General features: G+C 36.3%; 1 protein-coding gene across 1 annotated transcript in view; it reads right to left on the bottom strand.

Moving 5' to 3' along the window:
* LOC114049459 (ryanodine receptor 2) overlaps positions 1 to 25,787 on the bottom strand; it is an 811,539-nt gene that overhangs the window by 467,982 nt on the left and 317,770 nt on the right. Inside the window, exon 10 of the mRNA XM_027870708.1 lies at positions 23,359 to 23,455. Coding sequence (XP_027726509.1) covers positions 23,359 to 23,455 — 97 coding nt within the window. The remainder of the gene's footprint in view (positions 1 to 23,358; positions 23,456 to 25,787) is intronic.

Genomic DNA, 25,787 nt, shown 5'->3' with positions numbered 1-25,787 from the left:
AGGGGAAGAAACCAGTCTGGAATTACCTGATCTTGTTGAAGCCATGCTAGCTGTTAGTGATCTCTATTTCCCTTTCCTTACATATGGTTTAATTTGAGAAAAATCAGCATAGCAGCCATAAAGGTTTCCCATAAAGGTTGAATTAAATAGAAATATTATCCAAAATGAGAGAGGTTTCAGTTTTAGTCCTGTGGTAGTCTACCCTTGATAGATAATATCTCAAGTTTTGCATGCAATTCCAGATTCCACATATTGACAAGCTCTAGCATGTAAAAAGCAGGATGCTCATGATGGAGAAATGACTGGGAGACCATGCTATATGAAAGTAGACCGAACAAACCAATAGTATTTTATGTAAGGAAGGGAAGACCAGAAAACTGATGTGTCTTTAAATATTAAAAGGGCTAATGCTTGGGAAAAGAATTAGATATATTCTACATGGCCTAAATGGCAGAAAGGGAATCCATGGGTAGAAATGTAGTTTTGGATTGAGGTAAGGAGAAAAGAAAACTCTTAAAACTGACTTGTCTAAAACTGGAACAGGCTGCCTTGAAAAGCAGTGACTTCTCCATCCCTTAAGTTTTCCAAGAAGAGGTTGGAAAATTTCTACTGGGAATGTATATAAAAAGGATGCCTGTTCAAGTGTGGTCTGATTTAGATGACCTATGAGGTTCTCTGATTTTCTTGCTTTTATCAGACTAAATATATAGTTATGACTGTGAAGTTATTAAAAGTGAAATAAAGCAGATGTTTCTTTTAGTCATAAGCAGTACAGGAAAAGAAACTAATGTACAACTATTAACAACTATATACATAGCTACTTTTTCCTTCTGTAATATGGATAAGAATATAGTTATGCAAAAAAATCACTAGTATTCAGTTACCTGAGTTATTACTTTCTAAATTATCTTTCTATTCATCAAGATTATCATTATTGTTATTATTATTATTTCTAAGATACTTTCAAATTCTGAGGGCCTCTAAGGCCACTCTTTAAAGCATTTTTAAATACATTAAAAAACAACCAGAAGCCAAGTTCATATGTGTTGTTCCAATTTGCATCAAGAGTACACGATAAGCAATAAGTATATATTATCTCTTTTCAGCTAATGTTTTGCAGGAGTTATTTAAAATAAGTAAAAAAATTTTACTATATATCTTTTAGAAATAGTTATCATAGTAAAAGATTCACCTTAATGAAGAAGCTGACTGCAGATTAGCATATTTGACAAAGTAATGAATATATAAACAAAGCATGCAATTACCCTTCAGATGCAAAGCCCTCACACTGACAGCATTATTAACTTAATGTATAAAAGAAGTTGATAAAATTAATGGCTGTTCATCAAGTCTTTTATAATCCTGGCATAACACAGATCTTGACTGATCCTAGCATTTTTAGTTATATGTAGAGCCTATTAAACCAGAAGCTACTTTAGAAAATCAGAATTATTTACAGATTATATATTTCATACTCAAAAATGACTATGGAGTAGCAGAGCCAAGATGATACAAAAAGGCAGGGATTCCTCTGAGCTCTCCCCAAAAGCCCTCCAAACACCTTTAAACAACGCCATAAAACAAATTCTGGAGCAGCAGAACCCACAAAAGGACAGGGTGAAACAATTTTCCAGCCCAAAACACCGTATATGATCAACAGGAAAGGGCTGTTGCACGGGTGAAAATGGAGCACAGTCCAATGCAGCCCAGACCAGACCCCAGGAAACCAGGAACAGTCACTTCAGAGCTGACTCAGCAGCCACAGTAGCTACTTTCAGAACTCTCATCCCACAGATGGTAAGGGGTTGAAAAACTGGCGAGAAGGAGATTACAGGAATCTCTTTGCAGGCACTGAGGCAGGACTCTGTTGCTTTGCTCATACTCAGATCCAAGTCACAGTCCTGGCTGGCAGTCCCAGGGCCAGGAGGACCTCTAGCACACAAGAGCTTGTGGGCACGGGGGAACAGGGGACCCTCTTCACAGTTCCAGGGCAGAAAAGAAAGTTTGTAAGGGGCAACTAGGTAATGCAGTGGATAAAGCACCCGCCCTAGAGTCAGGAGGACCTGAGTTCAAATCCAGCCTCAGACACATAACACTTACTAGTTGTGTGACTCTGAGCAAGTCATTTAACCACCCCCCCCAAAAAAAGAGTGCTTGTGGTCACTCACAGACAAGAGCACTACAGGAGAATAGTAAATACACCTCTCCTTAGTTCATACCATCCTGGAAGAACCTGGAGGTCCCCAGAAGTATCTATGAAAACAGCTGCACAAAACCCCTGAAGCTAGGGACAGTGCGCCCTTGACCCCAGAAGCAGAGCCACACCTTAGCAGAAAGTTAAAAGTCAAGAAACAGACTGGGAAAATGAGCAAAAAAGAAACAAAATTCTGACCACAGGAAGTTATGGTGACAAGGAAGATCAAAGCACACTCACAAGAAGATGATAATGTCAAACCACCTACATCCAAAGTCTCCAAGAAAATTATGAATTGGTATCAGGCCATACAAGAATTCAAAAAGGGTTTTGAAAATCAAGCAAGAGAGATAGAGGAAAAATTGGGAAGAGAAATAAGAGTGATACAAGAAAATCACGAAAAATGAGTCAACAGTTTGGTAAAGGAGACAGAAAAAAACACTGAAGAAAATAACACCTTAAAAAACAGACTAGGCTAAATGGTAAAAGTGATACAAAAATCCATTGAGGAAAAGAATGCCTTGAAAAGCAGAACTGGTCAAATGAAAAAGGAAGTACAAAAGCTCACTGAAAAAAATAATTCCTTAAAAATCAGAATTGAGCAAATCAAAATTAATGACTCTAATGAGACATCATGAAACAATAAAACAAAACCAAAAGAATGAAAAAATAGAAGACAATGTGAAATATCTCATTGGAAAAACAACTGACCTGGAAAATAGATCCAGAAGAGAGAATTTAAAAATTATTGGACTATCTGAAAGCCATGATCAAAATAAGAGCCTAGACATCATCTTTCAAGAAATTATCCAGGAAAACTCCCCTGATATTTTAGAACCAGAGGGAAAAATAGAAATTGAAAGAATCCACCAATCTCCTCCTCAAAGAGATCCCCAAAAGAAAACTCCTAGGAATGTTGTAGCCAAATTCCAGAGTTCCCAGGTCAAGGAGAAAATATTACAAGCAGCCAGAAAGAAACAATTCAAGTACTGTGGAAACATAATCAGGATAACACAAGATTTAGCTGCTTCTACATTAAGGGACAGCAGGGCATGGAATATAATATTCCGGAGGTCAAAGGAGATAGGATTACAATCAAGAATCACCTACTTAGCAAAACTGAGTATAATCCTAGGGAAAAAATGGAAATTCAGTGAAATAGAGGACTTTCAAGCATTCTTGATGAAAAGACCAGAGCTGAATAGAAAATTTGATTTTCGAATACAAGACTCAAGTGGAACATGAAGAGGTAAACAGGAAAGAGAAAATCATAAGAGACTTATTAAGGTTGAACTGTTTACATTCCTGCATGGAAAGATATTTGTAACTCATGAGACCTTTGTCAGTATTAGGGTAGTTGGAGGGGAAAAAATTATATGTACATATATATGGATATAGATATAGATAGAGATAGAGAGATAGATAGGGGGCACAGGGTGAGTTGAAAATGAAGAGGTCATATCTGGAAAATAAAATTAAGGGGTGAGAGAGGATTATATTAGGAGATGGAGAAAGGAAAAGGTAGAAAGGGGTAAATTATCTCACAAAAAAAACCAGAAAAGGCTCTTACAGTGGAGGGGAAACGAGGGAAGGTGAGATGGAATGAGTGAATCTTATTCTCATAGAATTTGACTTAAGGAGGGAATAACATACGCACTCAATTGGGTATGGAAATCTGTCTTACCCTACAGGAAAATAGGGGGGGGAAGGGGACAAGAGAGTAGGGGGATGATAGAGAGGAGGGCAGACTGGGAAAGGGGGTAATCAGAAGCAAGTACTTCTGAGGAGTGTCAGGGTCAAAAGAAAGAATAGAATAAATGGGGGGGGTGGGATAGGATTAAGGGAAATAGAGTTAGTTTTTCACAGCATGTCTACTATGAAAGTGTTTTGCATAACTGCACATATATAACCTATATTTAGTTGCTTGCCTTATCAATGACGGTGGGTGGGGAGAGAGGAAGGGAGAAAATTTGAAACCCAAAGTTTTAAAAGCACATGTTTAAAAAAAATGTTTTCACATGCAACTGGGAAATAAGAAATACAGGAAATGGGGTACAGAAATCCATCCTGCCTTATAAGAAAATTGAAGGGGAAGGGGATAAGAGAAGGGGGGGGAGAGATAAAAGGGAAGGCAGACTAGGGGAAGGGATATTCAGAATGCATGCCATCTTGGGGTGGGGGAGGGGCGAGATAGGGTGAGAATTTGGAACTCAAAATCTTGTGGAAGTAAATGTTGAACACAAATAAAATAATTAAAAATTGCCATAAGATAAAATAAATAAATAAATAAGAAAATTTTTTAAAAAAATAAATTATCAAGGAAGACTCCCTTGATATTCTAGAAAGAAACAATTCAAGTATCATGGAGCCACAGTCAGGATAAAACAAGATTTAGCAGCTTCTACATTAAAGGATCAGAGGGCATGGAATATGATATTCCAGAGGGCAAAGGAGCCAGGATTACCAAGAATTACCTACCCAACAAAACTGAGCATAATCCTTCAGGGCAAAAAAATGGACATTTAATGAAACAGAATCGAGCATGCCTGATGAAAAGACTAGAGCTAAATATAGAATATTTGACTTTCAAATACAAGACTCAAGAGAAGCATAAAAAAGTAAATAGGAAAGGGAAATTATAAGTGACCTAATAAGGTTAAACTGTTTACATTCCTACATAAGAAGATGACACTCATAACTCATAAAAATTTTCTCATTGAGAAGGCATTTAGAAGGAGTATACACAGACAGAGGGCATGAGTTGAATATGATGGGATGATATCTCAAAAAATAAAATTAAGGGGTGAGAAAGAAATTCATTGGGAGAAAGAGAATGGGGTAAATTATCTCACATAAAAGAGTTGCAAAAGAGCATTTACAGTGGAGGGGAAGATGAGCGAGATGGTGGGGAGCACTTGAACCTTACACTTACTGGAATTGGCTCAACAAAGGAATAACATATGCCCTCAATTGGGCATAGAAATCTATCTTACCCTACGGGAAAGTAAGTAGAAAAGGAAGGGGAGGGTGGAAAATACTTAAAGAAGGAAGGACAGATTGGGGGAGGCAGTTGTCAGAAGCAAAACACTTTTGAGGAGAGTCAGGGTGAAAGGAGAGAGAGAATAAAATGAACAGGAAATAGGATGGAAGGAAATATAGTTATCAATTATAACTGTGCAAATATTTTTGAAGCAAGTTTTTTCTGATAAAGGCCTCATCTCTCAAATATATGGAGAAATCAGTCAGATTTATAAAAAATAAGAGCCATTTCCCAATTGACAAATGATAAAAAAAATGAACAGTTTTCAGATGAAGTAATCAAAGCTATCTATAACCTTATTAAAATGTTTTAAATAAAATAAAATAAAATAAAACAAATGTTCTAAATCACTACTGATTGGAGAAATACAAATTAAAACAACTCTGAGGTACCACCTCACAACTATCAGATTGGCTAATAGGACAAAAAAGGAACATGACAGATGTTGAAGGAGAAGTGGGAAAACTGAGACACTAATACATTGTTGGAGGCATTTTATTCAACCACTATGTAGAGCAATCGGGAAGCAGGTTTAAAGATCTATAAAAGCATGCATACTCTTTCACCTAGCAATACCACTCCTACATCTGTATACCAAAAGAAATTTTAAAAAAGAAAAAAAAATGAGTAGAACCAAGACAACATTGTACACAGTAACAGCAATACTAAAAGATGATCAACTTTGAATGACTTAGCTATTCTCAGTAATACAACGATCCAAAACAACTCTGAAGGACAAGTGAAAAATGCTATCCATCCCCAGAGAAAGAACTGAGAGAGTCTGAATACAGATTGAAGCATACTCCTTTTAACTTTATTTTTCTTGGGTTTTTTTGGTATATGATTTCTTTTACATTACTACTATGGGAATATGTTTTGTATGACTATATATGTATAACCTATATCAAACTGCTTGCCTTCTCAGTGGGGGGGGGTGGGTAGGGAGTGATAGAATATGGAACTCAATTTGAAAAATGATTGTTGAAAATTGTTTTTACATTTAATTAGTGAAAATAAAAAGCTAATTAAAAATGTAAATGGGAAAAAATTACTATGGAAAGTATATTGATTACAGATAGACCTATTCATCAATAACTCTATTAGCAGTGATATGGAAAAAGTTAGATATCTTGATCCACTCTACTAAAATTCAGGCTGAAAGTTCTGTATGTTTTGTATATCTAAGCAAATATCACTGAACAACCAAACCTCTCTATCAATGACAGGGTTTAAGCCTGCTTACTTCACTACATTCCACAACATCAATTAATAATGTATACATTTCTTCTTATTAAAAAGACCTCTAACACTGAAAAATAAATAAAAGTTAAATCAATTATTCAAATACTACACTAAATGCTGGGTATACAAAGATATAAAGCAAACAGTCCCTCACCTAAATCAGTTTAAAATTTATGAGAGGAAATAACATGAATATAAGTAACCAAAAATAAAATGCAGGGGAATCTGAGAGGAGTGAAGAGAGAGAAGACGCTAGAAGTCAGGGAATCAGGAAAGTCTTTACTTAGATGATGACTCAAGAAAGCTTTCAAGCAAACCAGGGACTCTTTGAAATATAGCTGAGAAAGAAATGCATTCCAAGCATGAGCGATGGCCTGTGGAAAAAGCATGGAGTCAAAATGAGGAGCCCTAGGTATGTGTTTGCAGGCAGGAGAGAAGAAGTCACAAAACAGAAAGAATCTAAAAGTTACAGAGGTCAAGAAAGATGTGAGAAAAAACTATTCATCATGTTTGGCAATAAGAGATGGTTAATAACTGTGGAGAGAGTAGTTTCTGTTAAATAAGGTCAAAGCCAGACTATAGTTAAGAAGAAAGTGAGAGGAAAGGAAATAGTGGCACCTATTGTAGAAAGATTTCTCTAGGAGTTTAGCCATAACATGAAGTAGTTAAATAGGATGACAAGAAAAGTTCCTAAGCATAATTAGTTATATAGATAAGTCATTTATTCTCTCTGTGCCTACTGCTTATGTAAAGGTGGGCCTAAAATTACTCCACCTCTTTAACACTGATAATTTATCAGGTGAGAACAGATCTTCAGTCATTAGGTGTGAAGTTCCAAACAAATCCTTAGTATGATCTTAATTATGTTTCTATTGTCTGAGGGACTCTGTCATAACCCTTAATGTCCATTTAAAACTATGGAATTAATTAGAATTTGAGATTTGAAGTGAATGTTGATCCAGGAAAGAATAATTCCACCCATGCACCTGGAAAGGAGAGCTCCTCAAACTTAGTCTCATTCTACCTCAACCCTGAACTGGAAAAGAAGTCTGAAAGCTTTGGAGTGTTAGAGAGATTTCTAATATTCAATGTTCCATAAGCATTTTAGTAGTGTCCCCACAACAGCTGATGGAAGTGTCTGTATCAGGAACCAAGGATATAGACTGGATACATATTCAAGGCTCTACAAACAGCCCAGGAGAAAAAGAAAATAATTTTTTTAAAAAACATACTTAATCAGAACACCTTAAGGACTACAGCAAAAGGACTTCCAGGAATGGTGAGTTATCTCTGTGGCTCTTTAGGCCACAGCCCCCTGGACTCTGAATACAGTATTAGGAGAATGCATCACAAACTTTTTGGAAAATGTTTTATATATGCCAATTGTTCTTACTGTATCATCTTAGAAAATATCCCTCTTTCTAAATACTAATAAAGTCCAGCAAATACCAACTGATAATCCTGTGGGGGTGAAGGGGGGTGATGGTTGAGCATATTGATGGGGGCTCACAAACTACAGCATCGAAACAACCTCTCTGGCAACAGCAGCAGCAGGGGCCAACACCAAGGCCAAGGCCATGGTCACAGCCGTGGCCAACAGATGGGAGACACTGACTCTCTTGATAGCTCACTAACTTTCCACTCCATGGGGGAGAGGAAGAAGAAGAAGATGCTGGGCTCACAGACAGTTACGCCAAGGATCATCTCTCAGGTGCATCAAAGGGGTGTATGCTCTATATTTTTTGGTGAGAAGGGTAGTAGATGCCCCAAGTGGGAGAAGCTCTTCTTCCCGGGCCTAAAGAGTCAAAGCATGGAGCTGGTTCTGAAGGCAGTTTCTTTATCTCACTCCCTGGGGATGCTGAGCACCAAGGATTGAAGATAGACACAAAGAAAAATGTAATCAAGACAATACAGAGAAAGCTATGACATCACCCACCAAAAGTCAATTTATGCATGGAGAGATACAAGACCAATTCATCTGGGGAAATTCTTCAGACTGTGACTCATTAGAATGCAACCTCAATGCTTGCCTGAGCTCCAAACTTCAGCACAGGAACAAACTGAGCAAGAAAATGAGCAAGATAAAAAATGGTCATAAAAATCTGAGAAATGAAAATGGAATCCACAATAGGGTTAGATATGTATAGAGAACAAAAAACTTTCTGCATCTGTTTTGCAACAAAATCAATTTAAAAATTCAGTCCAGGTGGTCATGGCAGAGTAAAAGCAGTGACTTGCTTGAGCTCTCTCCCAAAGCCCTCCAAATACCTGTAGAAATGGCTCTAAACAAATTCTAAAGCAGCAAAACAGGTATCTGAAAGCTTTGGAGTGTTAGAGAGATTTCTAATATTCTATGAAAAAAGACAGAGTGAAACAAATTTCTGGCCCAGGACAGCCTGGATGGTTGATAGAAAAGGTCTACTGCACCAGGCAGGGAGAGGAGCGTGGTTCAGCATGGGTGCGCAGGCAAAACAGGCTTCAGCGAACCTGGAGAAGGCCTCAGAGGGCTGAATCACTAGCAGCTGTGGCGGTTTCCAGACTTCTCAACCCATGAACAGCAAAGACGACTTAAAAGGTCCCTGGGAAAAGTCTATGACTGTGGTGAGAAAGAGAAGCTCGGTCCCAGCCCTAGTCCCGGAGCACAGCCCAGGGACAGCGGCTGCTTTAGGAGCTTCAGGTACACAGACTGAGAGGGAATCAGGTGGCTGATCAGAGGGGGATTGCAGCAATCTCTTTGCTGGTGCTGAGGCAGGAACCTCTTGCTTTGCCCGTGCTTGGATCTGGGTCACAGTTCTGGGTGGCAGTCCTGGGACGAGAAAGAGTGCTGGCATGGTGGAGCTTGTAGTGGTGGTGGAGAGGGAATCCTCCTCACAATTCCAAGGCAGAAAAGAGTGCTTGTGGTCACTCATAGACCAGAGCACAGGCCAGGAAAAGAGTAAACACCTCACCTTTGATTATAACACCTTGGAAGAACTGAAAATTTACAGGTCCCCAGAAGTATCTCTGAAAACAGCTGCACAAAACCCCAGAGCTTGGGACAGTACCTTCTCCACACCTTAACAAGGTTTAAAACTCAAGCAGTTGGCTGGAATCACAAGCAAACAAAGGCACAAAAAAAGTCAGACCATAGAATCTTTCTTTGGTAAAAAAGAATATCAAAACATACAACCAGAAGACAACAAAGTCAAAGTTCCTACATCCAAAGACTCCAAGAAAAATAGGAATCAGTCCCAGGTCATAGAAGAGCTCAAAAAGCAGTCTGAGAAATGAGTAGAAAAGTAGAGGGAAAACTGGGAAGAGAAATGAGAGTGATGCAAGAAAATCATGAAAAACAAGTCAACAGCTTGCTAAAGGAGACCCCAAAAAAATACTGAAGAAAATAACACCTTAAAAAATAGCTTAACGCAAATGGTGAAAGAGGTGCAAAAAGGCAATGAGGAGAAGAATGCCCTATAAAGCAAAATTGGCTAAATGGAAAATGAAGTCCAAAAGCTTACTGAAGAAAATACTTCCTTAAAAATTAGAATGGAGCAATTGGAAGCTAGTGACTTTATGAGAAATCAAATCCAAAAGAATGAAAAAACAGAAAACAATGTGAAATATCTCACTGGAAAAACAACTGACCTGGAAAATAGATCCAGGAGAGAGAATTTAAAAATTACTGGACTATCTGAAAGCTATGATCAAAAAAAGAGCCTAGATATCATCTTTCAAGAAATTATCAAGGAAAACTGCCCTGATATTTTAGAACCAGAGGGCAAAATAGAAATGGAAAGAATCCACTGATCACCTCCTGAAAAAGATCCCCAAAGGAAAATTCTAGGAATATTGTAGCCAAGTTCCGGAGTTCCCAGGTCAAGGAGAAAATATTACAAGCAGCCAGAAAAAAAAAAATCAAGCATGATGGAAATGCAATTAAGATAACACAAGATTTAGCAACTTCTACAATAAGGAACCTCAGGGCATGGAATATAATATCCTGGAGGGCAAAGGAGATAGGATTACAACCAAGAATCACCTACTCAGCAAAACTGAGTATAATCCTTCAGGGGAAAAAAAATGGACATTCAGTGAAATAGAGGACTTTCAAGTATTCTTGATGAAAAGACCAGAGCTGAATAGAAAATCTGACTTTCAAATATAAGACTCATGTGGAACATGAAGGGGTGAGAAAGGATTATACTGGGAGAAGGAGAAAGGGAGATTTAGAATGGGGTAAATTAGCTCACATACAACAAACAAGAAAAGGCTCTTACATTGGAGGGGAAATGGGGGAAGATGAGAGCGAATGAGTGAATCTTATTCTAATTGGATTTGGCTTAAGGAGGGAATAACATACACACTCAGTTGAGTATGGAAATCTATCTTACCCTACAGGAAAATAGGGGGGGAAGGGGACAAGAGAGTAGGGCAATGATAGAGGGGAGGGCAGATTGGGGGAGGGAGTAATCAGAAGCAAACACTTCTAAGGAGGGGCAGGGTCAAAAGAGAGAATAGAATAAATGGGGGGGTGGGATAGGATTAAGGGAAATATAGTTAGTTTTTCACAACATGAGTATTATGGAAGTGTTTTGCGTAACTACACATGTATAACCTGTATTGAGTTGCTTGCCTTTCCAATGAGGGTGGGTGGGGAGGCAGGAAGGGAGAAAATTTGGAACCCAAAGTTTTAAAAACACAGGTTAAAAAAAAAACTGTTTTCACACCCAACTGGGAAATAAGAAATACAGGAAACGGGGTATAGAAATCTCTCCTGCCCTACAGGAAAATAGAAGGTGAAGGGGATAAGAGAAGCAGGGGAGAGATAGAAGGGAGGGCAGATTAGGGGAAGGGGTATTCAGAATGCATGCCATCTTGGAGTGCAGGGAGGAGTGAGATGGAGAGAAAATTTGGAAGTCAAAGTCTTGTGGAAGTGAATGTTGAATACTAAAAATAAATAAATCTAAAAGGGGTATGTTGAGGTGCACTAAAATACTTTTGCTATCAATTTCTCCTTGCTATTTTGTTAACTTTTCCCTTAATAAATTAGCAGCTACATAATTTGGTACACATCTGAAGTATTGATTTTTTTTCCATAACCTACAGTGTTTTAAAGCATAATGTAATTCCTTTGTTTACCTCCTTTAACTATGTATATTACACACTTACCATGTTGACATTGTGACTGCTGCCTGTGATGTTAAAAAAATGAATGAATTATAATAAATTCTGATTTAACCCCTCAAAAAAAAATTCAGTCCAGCTTGTCTGTAAACAATAATATGAGCAAGAAGAATAAAGTAAGCACTATATTTTTTTTCAAAAATCAGACTTATCATGTGAAGGTAAGCTAAGTTCTATAAAGATTTTTTTAAAAACTAATTCTAATTCATTCTTGCTATCAGCAGCACGATCAATTAAATATAACTAAAGCCATCACAGAGTTCTAGCAGGAAAGAAACTTAAAAATGATCTTCTCCAGTTATTCGTTTTTCACCTAAGATGAAGTACAGAAGTTAATGTCAAAGTCAGGGCTAGAAACCAAATATTCTGATTCCTCTGCCCATGCTTTAATTTTATTAATATTTCAGAGGAAAAAATAGAAATCAGGACAAAACACAAAGTTACCACTCCATAGGAAGCATTAAATATTTTAACAAAGTGACAACTGACTTCTTATTTTTAAATTTTCATCTTCTCCAAACACAAATTTTCAGAATGAAAACAAACTCCACTGGGTGATCTAAAAGTTTAAATAAAGTTTTAGGTACTAAAGCTTGCATATCCTGTATAAATGACTCATATACAATCATTGTCATTAATAAACGTACATCCAGATTATTTAAACGGCTTATACAGGATAGAGACAGGAACAAGACATGTAATTTCACTGGTATGGGAAGAGATCACTTCCTTTTACTAATACAGATCAATACCTTTTCTACAACCTATAATATTAGACAATTAGTTAGAAAACTGAGAGATTAAGTGATTTCCATGGATTACAAAGCTAGTATGTGTCAGAGGCAGGTTCTTAGTTTTGACACCAGGTCTCTATTCACTACACCAAACTGCATATATGTATATATTTATAGTCACAATGCAGTAAACTCTAAATCTCACACACAGAGAAAGAGTGAAAACGTGCAAAACCACCTCTCCCAGAGTCCTGAGGAGATGTAGTGGCCAAGTTATAGGACATCACTAATCACTAATGGGGGGGTTCAGACAGTCACCCTAGAGCATCTGCTACACTGGAATGAATAAGCCCCAGCTTACTCATCTGTAAAATGAACAAGTGAGACTCACGGACCTTTAAGGTTTCCAGTTACGTAATTTCATGTCTAATGTCCTCATTGTAGTCAATTTAAGGGCATTCCTATAGTAGTTGGGTAACTGAATATTTGAGGCTGTGTGGCATGATATAAGGAACTTATGACTAGGAATGAAAATTATAGAGTTCAAGATCAAGGTAAACTATTCGACCTTGGGCAAGTCATTTTATCTCTCTGAGCATTATTTCATCTATAAAAGAGAGACAGAAGCAGAGGATTAAATGAGTTGATATATATAAAATACTTTGTAAACATAAAGTGCCATATGAATGTAAGCTACTATGAAGCAGATATAAAAGATCTAGCTAAAATTTAGATAAAGGAGTTTCAAACAATAACAGCCCTAATTTTGTGACCAAAGTCATGGTACTCAGTTGTGCATATGAGGGCCTCAGTTTTCAGTAATTTTACTATACTTTCTGTCACAGATACAGACAACACAACTGACAAAAGCATTCTTATTTTTTTTTTCACATGGCAGTGAGGAATTTGTGCTAAGACTTCCACTATTATTACTTTAATTGGATTTTCTGATTCTTTTTAAAACTGTTGTTTTTTTTGTCAAGTCATGTTAATTTAGAAAGAAAAATTGAAAGAATATTTAGCCTATGACCAAAGAGTTAGCAAACTGGGACTTAAACTTTTCATGCATAAACTTTTGTACAACATGGGTCAATTTCAGGTCTCACATAAGGGAGTTTTGTTACTAGACTATTAGAAGGTCTCATTATGATAGGGTTTTATAGCACGGGCCTGATTTTTTTTTCTACAGTAGTTGAAATAGGATTTAGGGCCACAGCTATTGTGATAGACATTTTTTGCTGACGTCAAATATGCCTAAGAAATAGTGACACTGTAAAAGATGTATGCAGGAACAGAGAGATGGCTGGAGAATCAAACTGATAAGTTCTGAAAAATATCTACATCTATGGAGGAGACTGATTAGCAGAAATTCTAAAACTGGATATACATTCAAGGTACCAGAGAAAAGTAAGGTCTGAAGGTACAACATAATAATCCATTTTAATACCAGCTTATTAAAAATGAATGATCATTTGAAGATTATCATAAAAGTAATTATGATTATTAAGAAGCTGAAAGCAGAAGTCTATAATAGAAGTCAGATCTTAACTAAAGAAATTGATAAGGAAGAGTGAAGGAGCACTTAGCTGCGTATTTGCTGCTGATAACTCAACTTATTACTTTAATTACAATTAGCTCTTAATTAATGATGGAAATGGAGAAAAACTGCTGGAAATAATTCAAAGTAATTGATATTTGACTTCAGGAATATTTAAATGTGCACCTATCTGATTTTCTGCGATGACAAAGTACCACTATAGCTTTATAAAGAACAACTCAGGCCAAGCTGATCTCATTTTCTTTTATATAGGAAAAGTGATTTTGACCATCAGGAAAAGGCCACACACAAAATCCAGATTTAGCATATATCTTACAAATTATTTCATTTTACTGCTGGGGGGAGGAATAAAAATATATAGACTTAGACAGAGAGTATAATCTGAGTTGAGACAAATGCTTAACAATTCATTGAGATATCAGTTATTTGTGCTCTGCAAATAATTTGAGGGCTGGAGATATTTCCTAGCGTGAAATAAATGTGACCCAAGAGAAAGCTGTAACTTCAAAACAAGAAAAAACAAGGAATCTTCTTTTGGCTATTATAGGAAATAGGTAGGAATTAGATCCAACTCTTACAGCCATATATCGCCACTGGAAAAACCATAGCCTTGACTACATAGACCTTCGTCAGTAAGGTGATGTCTCTGCTTTTCAGCATGCTGTCCAGATTTGCCATAGCTTTTCTTCCAGAAGCAAGCATCTTTTAATTTCATGGCTGCAGTGGCCATCTGCAGGGATCTTTGAGGCCAAGAATATAACATCTGACACTGCTTCCATTTCTCCTATTTGCTCTATTTGCAAGGAGGTGATAGAACCACTTGCCAAGATCTTAGCTTTGTTGATGTTAAGCTTCAAGCCAGCTTTTATACTCTCCTCTTTCACCCTCATCAAGAAGCTTCTTAATCCCTCTTTACTCTCTGCCATCAGAGCGGTAGCAGCTACATGTCTGATGTTTCTCCTGGCAACCTTAATTCCAGCTTTTGATTCATCCAGCCTGCATTTGCATGATGTACTTTGCATGTAAGTTAAATAAACAAGGTGAAAATATACAGCCTTATCATACTCCTTTTCCAATCTTAAACCAATCAGTTGTTCCATGTGTAGTTCTGTTGGTCCACATACTGGTGGTATGATTTGGTATTCCCATCTCTTTGAGGAACTTGCCACACTTTATTGTGATCCACAGAGTTGAAGGCTTCAGCATAGTAGTCAATCAAGCACAAGTAGATGTTTTTCTGAGACTCCCTTGCTTTCTCCACAATCCAGTGAATGTTCACAATCTGGTCTTTAGTTTTGCTACATCTTCAAAAGCCAGCCCGCTTTTCTTTTCACATACTGCTGAAGCCTAGCTTTGCAGAATCTTCAGCATGACCTTGCCGTCATGTGAAATGAGTGCAGTTGTTTGTTATTTGAACATTCCTTGGCATTACCCTTTTTTTAAAGATTGGGATGTAAATTGATCTTTTCCAATCCAGTAGCCATTGTTGTGTTTTCCAAATTTGCCGGCATATGTAGTGCAGCACTTTAACATCATCGTCCTTTAACTTAGTTTTAACTAGTTCAGCTGGAATTCTGTCATCTTCCCTAGCCTTATTATTAGCAGTGCTTCCTAGGTTCTACTTGACTTCATTCTCCAGGATGTCTAGCTCTAGATCAGTAACTACACCATCACGGTTAACAGTGGTGTTAAGATCTTTCTTTCATAGTTCTGTTATGGATTCTTTCCACCTCCTCTTAATCCCCCCTGCTTCTGTTAAATACCTACCAGTTTTGTCTTTTATCATGTCCATTTTTGCATGAAACTTTCCCTTGATATCTCTAATTTTCTTGAAGAGCTCTCTTGTCTTTCCCATTCTATGGTTTTCATTTCCTTACGTTGCTCATATAAGATAACTTTCTTATCTCTCCTTGCTGTTCTCTGGAATTCTGCATTCAGTTGGGTATATCTTTCCCTTTCTCCTTTCCCTTTCACTTTCCTTCATTCCTCAGCTATTTGTAAAGCATCACTGGACAGTCATTTTGATTTCTTGCTCTTTTTCTTTGGAATGTGTTTTGTTACTGCCTCCTGTACAATATTGTGAACCTCTATCCATAGTTCTTCAGGCACACTAGCTATGAGATCTAATCTCTTAAACCTATTCATCACCTCCAGCTCATATTCATAAGGGATGTTATTTAGGTCAAACTGTATGATCGGATTTCCCTACTTCAATTTAAGTCTTAATTTTGCAGTAAGAAGCTCATTATCTGATACATAGTCGGCTCCAGGTCTTGTTTTAACTGACTGTGTAGAGCTTCTCCACCATTAGCTTCAAAGTATATAATCAATCTGATTTCTATATTGACCATATGGTGATGTCCATGTGTAGAGTTGCCTTTTGGCTTATTGAAAAATTGAACGTTTGTTAGGACCAGTGAGTTATCGTGGCAAAATTTTATTACTCTCTGCCCCTCTTCATTTTGTACTTCAAGGTCAAACTTGCCTGTTATTTCAATTATCTTTTGATTTTCTAGTTTACCATTCCAATCTCTAAGATGAACGTGACATTTTTTTGGTGTTATTTCTAAAAGAAGTTGTACATCTTCATAGAACTCATCAACTTTGGCCTATTCATCATAAGTGGTTGGAGCAAAGAGTTGTATCACTCTGATGTTGAAGAGTTTACCTTGGATTTAAACAAATTTTATTCGGTAATTTTTGAGATTATATCCCAGTACTGCTTTTTTTATCCTTTTATTGACTATAAGGGCCACTGCATTTATTCTCAGGGATTCTTGCCTACAGTAGAATATGAAGTAATCATCTGAATTAAATTTATCCATTCCTGTCCATTTAAGATCTCTAACACCCAAGATGTTGATGTTTAATCTTTCCATCTCCTGTTTCACCACATCCTGCTTACCTTGGTTTATAGATCTTACATTTTAGGTTCCTATGCAATACTGATCTTTATAGCATGAAACTCTCCTTTCATCGCTACGTGCATATGCAGTCAAGAAATCAATAAGTGATCTAACATAATTCTGAAGAACCCAGGAAGAAAAATGTTATCTACCTCTATAGAAAGGACTGATTAACTCTGAATGCAGATTGGCAGATTGAAGCACACTTTTTTTTTGCTTTATTTTTCTTACTTTTAAGGATTTTTTTTGTAAAATATCCAATATGGAAATATTTTTGCATAACTTCATATGTATAATTAGTATCACATTGCTTGTCTTCTAAATGGACAGGTGGAGTGTGAGAGGGAGAAAGAGAATTTGGAACTCAAAATTTTTAAAATTTCCTGAAAAATCTTATCTTAATAAATGTAAAATTTTCTCTGATCTGGCTATTTGGTGAAAGCATCCCTAGACTAAGGTGCCAAATCTTGTCTAGATTATTATAGTAAAGTATGTAGCTAGGAGATTTTCTGTGACCAAGTGTTTCCTAAAGGACCAAATAGAGAAAAGAAATGTAAAGGAAATAATCACCTTTTTGCTTAGGCATTGGAACATCAAGAAAATACATAATCTTAAGGACAATCATCATAGCTGCTTAATGTCAATATATAAGAGAATTCTTATTTCATATGCATCAGGTATGGAGACCAAGAAATTTAAATAATAGGAACAGAATTACCATTATTCAAAAGGAAAACTTGGAATGAATGGATAAAGAAGAATTGAGACAGGTAAATGCCTATGTAGACAACATTGATCTTGTTACGTCCCAGGTGACAATACTGAAACATTTCAGTCCTGCAACATTTGATATGTATATGACTTTTCCCTCATAATCAACTCCGCTTCAACCCTGACATTACCCAGTCTGACTCTATATGTACAAGGCCCACAAAACAAATACTACAACATTAGCTGATTATGTTAAAGATGAAAAATGATTGACTAAACACCAAAGTAATTCACAAACTCCCCTTATAACTTAATCCCTAATAATTTAGACCAGAAACAGAGTAGCTACTAAAAGACACTTAGGTTTTTACTGTGTGTATTCACATTTCTCAAGCATATTAAACATTCTATTAGCTATATGGACGTATATCATATAACTATTTCTGACAAGATTGAGAAGTATTGAGCTAATTAAATCAAAGCTATCTTATGTCTTATAAACTTTTTAAAATAAAAGTACAATAAGTTGACAAAACGTTAAAAACCTTGTGGATGCAGGAGGAAATTTACAGCATATATAAGGCCTTACTGTTGCTTCCTGATAAACAACTGAAAAGCAAATATAACATTTAACTACACAAACTTACAAGGACTTTTATTTCTTGGCTGCCATGACAGATGTTCACTCCAACAATTCAGGTCACACACACACACACACACACTCCCTACATAACATGGTGGAGCTAGCTTGAATAAAGAGCAATGCCAGAAAACAATGCAAGGAAAATAGTCTGGGAAGAAACGTTTATCTCCACTCCCCCTTTTTGATTCTTCAGGGGTTACAACACAACTTTCCCAAGCCTTAGAAAATAATACACCTTTTTTATTATACCTCCTAAATTCTCCATTTAAACTCCAGTTTTAGAACAGAGGTTCATAACATTTTTGTGCCATGGACCCCTTTGGTAGGCTAGCAAAGCTTCTGAACCCCTTCTCAGAATAATTTTTAAATGCATAAAATAAAATATATAGGATTATAAAACAAACAAGTATACTGAAGCGTAATTATCAATTTTTTTAAAGGTAATGGACCATAAGTTAAGAATCTTTATTATAGGAACACTTTCTCTGGGCACTAGATATCAGATGATAAAAAGATGTAAAGTCACACACACAATCTTGCAAACACTGCCTATAGCTTTGAATCAAAGAACAATTTTTATAAATACAAATGTCAATTACACATTGCTCTTTTCAACTACATTCAAACTTAAAAAAAGAATCATAATCAATGGTAGTGTCTTTGAAAACAAAGAGTACTAATATACATGTACCTCATTAAACTTCGTTCTTTTTTAAAAATATATTTTATTGATATATTTTTAGTCACAAGTGTTTTCCCCAATATTTTCCTACCACCCAATTCTACCAAAGAACCATTCCCATATAACAAATATTTTTAAAGCCAAAAAAAAAAACATACCTGATCAACATATGCAAAAATTATGAAAATACTTACAATATCCAACATTTGGAGACCTCCAACCTCAGCAAAGGGGTGGGATTGGAGTCTTTTCAAATCTTTTCTTTCCAAGCTATGTTTGTTCTTTATGACTTTGCAATATTTACTTTTTATTTTTTTTCTTCTTTCCATATACATTGTTGTACTCATGGTGTATATTGGTTTCTTGGCTCTCTTACTTCTCTCTTCATCAGTTCATATAGATCTGTTCATACTTCTCTTTATCACATTTGTCATTTATTATGGCACAGTAATATTCCATTATATTTATATACTATGGTTTATTTAATCATTCTCTAATTAATTGGGCATCTATTTGTTTCAAATTCTTTGCTATCACAAAGACTATTGCTATAAATATAAATAAATATCAATATATAAAAATGTAAATAAATAGATAAATAAATATTTATTGCTATATATAAATGTTGTAGCCTTTTTCTTATCAATGATTTCCTTGGGGTACAAGACAGGTAATGAATCTCTGGGTCAAAGGGGTTGAAAATTATAATCATTTGATTTGCATAATTCTAAACTGTCTTCCAAAATGCTTGTACTGATTCACAATTCCACCAGTAATGAATCAGTGTGTCTATCTTCCCACAACCTCTCCAACATTGACTACTGTCATGTTTCGTCATCTTTGCCAATTTTCAGAGTATAAGGTGAAGCCTCAGAGTTGTTTTGATTTGCATTTCTTTTATTATTAGTGATTTAGTGCATTTTTCATGGGGTTGTTAATTGTTTAAAATTCTTTTGAGAACTGTTAGTTCATATCCTTAAACCACTTATCTATGGGGCAATGGCTTTTGGATACATACACACACTCACACACACACACACACATACATATATGTATATACATGTATACAAAAATACACCCAACATACACATATACTCATGTACTTCTGTAAATTATTTATATATCTTGGATACCAAATCTTTATCACAGAAATTTGATACAAAGATTTCCCCCCATTATACTCCTTCCCTTTTATTCTAGATGCAATAATTTTTGTGCATAAATTCTGTCATGAATCAGTTATTTATTTCATCCTTTCTAACTGTTTTTACTCCTTGGTTAGTTAAAAATACATACCTACCTAAAGCTGTTGAGAGCTATATATGATCAGCTTCTCTTCTAATTTTTTTATATAAAAATATTTAATATTAAGGTTACATATACATTTAGAATGTACTGTTATGGATGAATACCTAAAGAAGGCTTCCATTTCCTACCAATTACATTCTTTTGGAATCTTTTGGACTTCTCCATAATTCTCCCAAGAACATCATCACTGAAAAATCTCATAATCCTTCATGCTAAACCAGCCTTGGCACTCACACCTCCCCTCTTCTAAACAGTTTCTGTTATTGCTTTGCAGATTTGCCCTTTGGTCCCCTTTTTCTCTTGTGCCTCACTTTTAGATATACTAAATTTTATTAAAATTTATACTAAATTTTAGATATACTAATTCCTACAGATGATAGAGAAGATATTATCCCCAGTAGAAATTTTCCCATACCAATGATTGTACAGTTCATTATTGACACATGTCCTCTCTTTGGTCATTTTTTTTCATCTGCCTTGAAATCTCTTCCCTAGGTCCATGCCTTCACACTCTTCTAAGAATCAGTTGTTCCCAGGAGATGATTCACCTTCTTTCTCCTTAGGCAGGACGAGTGGTCTCACCACCAAATCCCTGCAGATTATTCCCATTGTAAGATCTCAATTTCCCTTTACAGAATCTCTCTTCTCCCACAGAAGCATTTGTCAGTGGTAATTCTCCTCCCACTACCAAAATAAAATTTCCTTCTTTCTTTCCCTCATTTTGATTTCTCATTTTGACTCTTTGTCCATTCTCCTATAAACCTCTTTTTCCTGAAAGACTACAGGAGTGATTTCCCCTTCATTGAGAACCTTTGACTTGATTAAGGTACATTACATATTCCACTCTAGCTTCTTCCTCCCCTCACCTCTTTCACATATCCTCCCATTCTGTAATTTGGTTCCACAAAAAAACAATGCTTCATTATTAGAGTGGTGTGTGAAGTTTCAGTTCTGTTTCTCCACGAACACTTTCTTCTCACTTCCACTTTCACACTGGTCTATTTGGTTTCGTTTGGAAAGAAATCTTTTAATATTCTTTCTGTTGCTATTTTGTTGTTGTTGTTTTCCTTGGCACCTATATTCATTTACTCTTCTTGTATTTCTTCTTTCAGGACTGACTTTCTTTCTAGGAATATTTTGAAACCCTCTTTTTGTTGAATGTACATCTTTTTTTCATTAATAATTAGGTTTGGGAGGGAAGGGGAGAAAATTTAAAATTCAAAAGCTTATGGAAGTGAATGCTGAAAATCAAAAATAAATTAATTACGAAAAAAATAGGTTCAAGTTTGCAGGGTAGATAAATTTGTATTGCATCTTGAGTTCCTTTGCATTCTGAAATTTTTTCATTCTCTCCTATATTTTCTGGTGGATGAAGAATAGTCGTGGGTTGCCTGAATTTTCTTTCCTTTACATTTGAAGGTACTTCTCCTAATAACTTGTAAAATTTGTTGTTTACCAGTGGAACTATAAAATTCCACTATGTGTTTTGGAGTTGGCAGCATGTAGTTTTGCCTAAATGCAACTTGTGGATGTTTTGTGATTGGTATTTTGTGTACAGAAGTTCTGGGTAGTTGTCTTGCATTATAGTATTTGGCATTTTTTGATTTATGGTATCCTTCTGTGAGATCTGTAATCCTTAGTCTGTTTCTTAAGTTGTCGCTTTCTGTTTTTGAGAGCAATATGTTTTGCTTGAATGGAGATCATGTTTCATTCAATCTTACTGCTTTTTGTTTCTCTTCTTCCAGATGGTCCTTCACTTACATATATTTTCATTTCCAGCCAGTTATTCCCTCTTGTTTCTTTGATGAGACTTGTCATCATGGATTCAAATTTTTCTATTCTGTCAATTATTTCCATTGCGTGGGCAAAAAATTCTCCTTTCACGACTCATTTCATTCTTTAACAACTCAGTAGAATCTTGCTGTGGTTCTACGCTCTCTGCAGAATCCACAGGGTCCTCTGCTTCATCAGGTGTTGATTCATTTTGCTTTGCCTTGCAATATTTATTCAAAAAGCCTGGACTTGTTTAGATAATCTTCTGTTATCCAGCTGTGTAGGACTATGGGCAAGTCATTCACCACAGTTTGCCTCAATTTACTCAACAGTATAATGGAAATAATATTACCCACCTCGCAGGAATTTTGTGACTATCAAATGAGATGTTTGTAAATAGTGCTTAGCACAGAGTCTGACATATAGTATACACAATATAAATGTTTATTGCTTTCCCCTTTCCCCTTCTGTTAGTAATATTTTCCCTACTGGTTTACTTGCTTATTCTCATGGTCTTTAATTTAATTATCTTCCTCCTGAGATCTTTGGTAATTTTAGGCTTTTTCTTTTTTTTATAATCCTCTATTTCTCACTTTCTGACTCTATCCCCTTGGAGCATGGTTTTACTTCCCAGGAGGCTGAATTGCAAAGCCATCTCAGCCTTCATTCATGATGGGAAATTTACAATTCACCAGCCTTTATCTCTTCCCGAAATGACTTCTAGGGGGGCTTTTCCTCTCAGGCTTGGTGGAGTGTCACATAAGTATACAAGTGTCCCGCCCCAGTTCCTTCTGTTCTTCAGTTTTCTGGTTGAGCTATGTTGAGGCACAAATCACTGTTGTGTTACTGTAGCAGCCTCAGCAAGCTTCTGCCCTTTGGATTTCTGTGACACTGGGAGGAGGGGGTAGAGTGTAGAGTTGAGTTATATTGCAAGCCTGAGTCAGCTTCTTACAGCCCTGCTTCTGGAATATATTGGGTAATAGGGTTTGTGGGAGTAAGGTGCTGAGTGAGCATATTACGGGCTAGGGAGTGTTAGCTTTCTGGTTGTTAGTATATCAAATTATCTCCTTTAGATTCTTGGTGCCCCAGATCATGGAGACATATGAAATTGCTTTATCTCTTGCACATATCTCCTGTTTTATAAAAGTCTGAGAGTTTGTGAGGATTGAAGAAAACCTTTAATCTTCCATTTTGATGGTCATGTGACCTCAAACTTTTCCTCAAAAACTTATGTTTCTAAAAAGTGCTACATGAATCTAAATACTAAGAAATACACAGGAAGGTAAACAAGACCAGATCACTTCAGTGGAAATAATGCATTTTAGTAGATATATCTTATCATGCTCCCAACCCTAATTACTACAAAAGAATTCAAGTTTTTATACACTGAGTCTAAACACCAACCTTCGTTGCTCCTCTCCATGTTCCCCCGAAGGAACAGTCAAACATTCATCCATGTGACCATGAAGCAACCTGAGCACATCACCCCCAATCAAGTATCCTGAAAAGGAGAAAATATGTTGTTTACCAGTGATCACACAGATTCATACAATTTCTGACCTGGCATAGACTTTAGATGATGACAATAAAAATATGAAAGGTAACACCTTACATTTGCTTAATTAATGATTTATATTTCACAAAGTGTACCTATATTCTCTCATTTGATACTTAGGACAACCTACTCAGACCATCTAGTCACACAAGCTTGAAATTATAAAATGTTGGAACTGGGAAGGACCTCACAAATAATCTAATACAACTAAAGCAATTCATGAATTAGGAAACTAAGGCCCAGAAAATTTCTCAAATCCACACAGCAAATTTACAACAGTCAAGATTAGAATATACATGTCCTGACTTCTAGTCAAGTGCTTTTTTCACCATCTAGGAAGGAAGGAAGGAAGGAGGGAGGGAGGGAAGAAAGAAAGGAGAAGGGAGTAAGAAGGGAGAAGGGAGGAGGAAGGGAGGAAGACACAGCATTAGATTTTGAACCATATAAGCTAAAACAAGAGTGAAATCAAAAATTTTCCCCCAGGAAATCTTGTTAATAGTTGTTCAAGAATGGTTCGAACATGATTTTCTTTGGCTGCCTTGAAAGGAGCCTAAGACACTAAAAACTTTGAGAGTTTTATGTCTTCCCAGTGTGGAAAAAAAAAGAAAAAAAGGGAGTTTTCCCTTTGCAAAGGGAGTTTTAAGACTCTTTCTCTAGTGATTAAGAAGAAGGGACAGGAGGAGAAAGAGGGAAGTGTTGGGGATTTCCCCTTCCCCTCATACCACAGAACAGAAAAGTAACTGGGATAGTAAATGACAACAGCATTTGCAAGTTCCCTTCCTAAAATCTAAGCCTTCAAAGATCATGAAAGGTAAAAGTTAAAGGTATAAGTGGGAGGTAACAATTGTATTTTCACTAAAGGGGTTCATTCAGGTGGCTAAGCACTAAAAAAAAAACAGACACAGTCCTTACTTCCTCCCATCTCTTGCTTTACTTCAGAGGATACAAAGGGTATCCATTATGTATCATGTCATTTTATTCTGTTAAAGACTACATTTGATTGATATAATCTTATTTTACATAAACACAAGTGACTGACCTGTCCCTTGCATTTATTTGTGTTACTTGTTAGAGAAATGAGGGTACAAGACAACTCTAGTAGCCACACAGGAGAGACCTTTGCTAAAACAAGTTTGGAATCCCAACCACGCAGTCTATTCTTAAAGTTTTCATTTTCTAAGGACATCATCATGAACATTCATATGTTCATATGTAGATCATACACAGTTTCATAACTATTCTTCCAAGGGCAGAATTATTATGAACTAATAATTAGCTGGGACTAATTAGACACTAGCCTAACCTAGTGACATTTAGGGTCACATTACAAATATTTCTATAGTTCTTATCTAGATGAGTAACATCACATCTAGGAGAAGGCCAACCTCAACATCAACATTGGCCTCCTTTCCCAGCCATTTCCAAACTGTGCACCTATACCTGAGTCATCCTTCTAATTCTTCTCTGCCCCTGGGACCTTGGGACCCATCTAATTGAAGAGCATTTTTCTTATTATCTTGCCAATAACCAAGACTCTATGAATTCTTAGAGAGCAGGGCCTGATTTCAATTTATCTGTCCTGTTAAAAAAAAAGGCACTTTGTGAGCACTCAAATAAATTCTGTAGATGACAACATGGACTGCAACTTATTTTACATGGTACCTTTTTTTCTTTTCTAATATCATAAAGAGATCCACATAACCTGAATAACTGACCCATTCTGATATTTACTACTCTCCTACAAGCCAAGCAATATTATTTCATTTTTCCTATAATAAGTTCAAAGGAAACTTTAGACTACAATAAAACTCTCAGTCATCATTTATATTAACTGAAGGCATTGGCAGTGTGGCACAGTGGAAAGGGTACTGGATTTGGAGCTGGAGTTCCACATTCAAATCCATCATTTTGCCTCTTATTAGTGGCATGACCTTAGTCAAGTCACTGTCATTTCCTGTCTTTAAAACAAGATAATGAATTCACTCTGTAGGCACTCATGTTCTAGATTCAGATCAAACACTCAAGCCTGCAATAGTGCTGATCATACCTTTACTAAGATCATCAAAGAATGTAAGACAATTTATGACAAAAGTCAGGTGCAATGACAGTTGGATGTGGCTCCCTAGGCTTTTCTCAGGCCTTCACAGAAATTTATCCCAGGCCTCTAGAGCAGCAGCCTGGGCAAATATCAAAAGTCTCACCAGATCAAAAAATTTTTTTATCCCCAATTGTTTTTATCCCCCCAATATTGGATATCATGTCAATCCAGCTGGATTGC

Source organism: Vombatus ursinus, unplaced genomic scaffold, assembly GCF_900497805.2.
Source record: "Vombatus ursinus unplaced genomic scaffold, bare-nosed wombat genome assembly UNPS02014798.1, whole genome shotgun sequence".
In the NCBI taxonomy this organism is placed as follows: Eukaryota; Metazoa; Chordata; class Mammalia; order Diprotodontia; family Vombatidae; genus Vombatus; species Vombatus ursinus.
Note: the sequence above shows the minus strand (reverse complement) of the source record. Positions and strands in the feature narration are given on the sequence as shown.